General features: G+C 47.6%; 1 protein-coding gene across 1 annotated transcript in view; it reads left to right on the top strand.

The window, feature by feature from the left end:
- Positions 1–1,816: 1,816 nt before the first annotated feature.
- PODXL (podocalyxin-like) overlaps positions 1,817–1,965 on the top strand; it is a 6,452-nt gene continuing 6,303 nt past the window's right edge. Inside the window, exon 1 of the mRNA XM_006861224.1 lies at positions 1,817–1,957. Coding sequence (XP_006861286.1) covers positions 1,817–1,957 — 141 coding nt within the window. The remainder of the gene's footprint in view (positions 1,958–1,965) is intronic.

The following is a 1,965-nucleotide window of genomic DNA, read 5'->3' as shown; positions in this document are numbered from 1 at the left end:
GTGTTTCTTAAATGGGAGTTGACATTTTTAGTAGGGCGTCGACCCATCATTTTTCCCCTTTGGTGAGTGTTCCAGTTTGCCGCCATTCCCGTGACCCTTTGTCACCCATGACTGAACCTACTTGAAGCCTTGGTTTCATGTCCACCTTCCCCCTATAATGTCAGCTCCATGAGGACATGGATCCCATCTAGTTTCCCAGGACCTGTCACCTGTTTCTTGGTACATATTTTGTTGAATTAATGATGCATTCCCTGACCCCTGACAAGGTGAAGTTACCAAGCTAACTGTAGCCAAAGCATGTTGTGCTCATCTTCCTTAGCACTTCTCACAATTAACTGTACTTAAACAATAATCTATGTAATTTTGGTGTGTTGCCAAATTTGTTACTCCAAAATCTTGAGTACAGTGCCTTGCTGGAATGATTGAGTTCAATCAATGATCACTCCAACTGAAACAGAGAAAGTCTTTCTTAGCAGGCCTAGGTTATCAGAACACGGGTAACCTGGCTGTTTCATTATGGGTGTTTGCTTAGTTGTTTTTTTTTTTGCCAGCAATGTTTATACATTATTGTGTGTTTTTAACAATGCTGTTAAGTGCGTGGAGTCAGTTTTGACTCTGCTAAGTCATGTACTAATGCATGGACTACATTCATTATAGCCCAGATGCTGGTGGTCTATAATTCTAGCATTCACACTAAACCACCAGTCAGTCAGTCACAAGACCGCCATAAACATCTTGAAGGCGAGCATGTATAACCATCTTGGTGTCTGTTTGTCCTGATGGTCATTCAATATCAGGGATCAGCGGAACCAGACGGTTATTGAAATAGATATCAGTGCATTCTAAAGGAGCAACTAGAGCACACATATAGGAAACTAACTGGGTGGAGGTGTGGAAGCACTCTTCCGAGTTGTGTGGGTAACATTTACTGCTAGCAAGCCGCTCCACGGGGTGAAAGATGAGGCTCTGTGCTCCTGAGAAGATCTAAAACCTCGGAGACCCTAAACAGGGTCTCTATGAGTCGGAACCAACTCGATGGCACTTAACAACAAGAAGCAAAATACTTAACACTGACAGAATGACTGCACTCATACCCGGTTTCTTTTCTTCCGGATTGTAACTTCTGTGACAACAAAGCAGTTTAGCGCATGGCCCTGTGTATCAGTGCGCATGCGTGCATAATAATGATGCCCACACCCATAGGCCATACGGTACAGTGCGCATGCCTGGTGTCTTAACAGTGCACATTCATTTGCATGATAATGGACAATGGTACCGTGGGCGTGTCTAGTTCATGCATACATGTGCATGGAAAACAATGTGTAGAGCTGTGTGGTTTGTTGCGCATGCGTTTGTGGGCACTGATGCCTGCCACTCTAGAAGCTGTGCAGAGATGCTCTTGGTGGCGGATCCAGCAATGTGGAGAGAATGTGCAGAATCTCACTGTACCTTCCTGCTTCTCTCAGCCTTTCTCCTAGAAGTGTCTTGTGGTGGTGGTGGGGTCCCCAGTTCCGACTCACGGGGTCCCTCTCTAGGACTTCTGAGGCGGTAAATCATTACGCCGCAGAGCAGCTGGTGGGTTCGAAGTGTCTTGACCTCCTTAAATTTGGGGGCATTATGGACCTAGACCTTTGGGGAGACACGTGGCAAGGGTGGCAGCAAAGCCCCTGAGTCTGGGAAGAGTGGGACTGTGTGGAGGAAACGCTTCTAGTCACACCCTGACTGGCTTCTGTGTTGTCTTTCCAAACAACAGACTCGCCTGTACATCTGAGCTCAAGCTCGAATAAGCCACAAGACACAACTTCAACACCCACGAATGCACCAGACGCCGTCCAGGAAAGCCAAGACGCCGGGCACAGTGACCCAAAAGCTACTCCAGACGCCGGGCACGGTGACCCGAAAACTACTCCAGACGCCGGGCACGGTGACCCGAAAACTACTCCAGACGCCGGGCACGGTGACCCG

The sequence above is a fragment of the Chrysochloris asiatica genome, unplaced genomic scaffold (assembly GCF_000296735.1).
Source record: "Chrysochloris asiatica unplaced genomic scaffold, ChrAsi1.0 scaffold00041, whole genome shotgun sequence".
In the NCBI taxonomy this organism is placed as follows: domain Eukaryota; kingdom Metazoa; phylum Chordata; class Mammalia; order Afrosoricida; family Chrysochloridae; genus Chrysochloris; species Chrysochloris asiatica.
The sequence above is the reverse complement of the archived record's forward strand: the minus strand, read 5'-3'. Positions and strand labels throughout refer to the sequence as shown.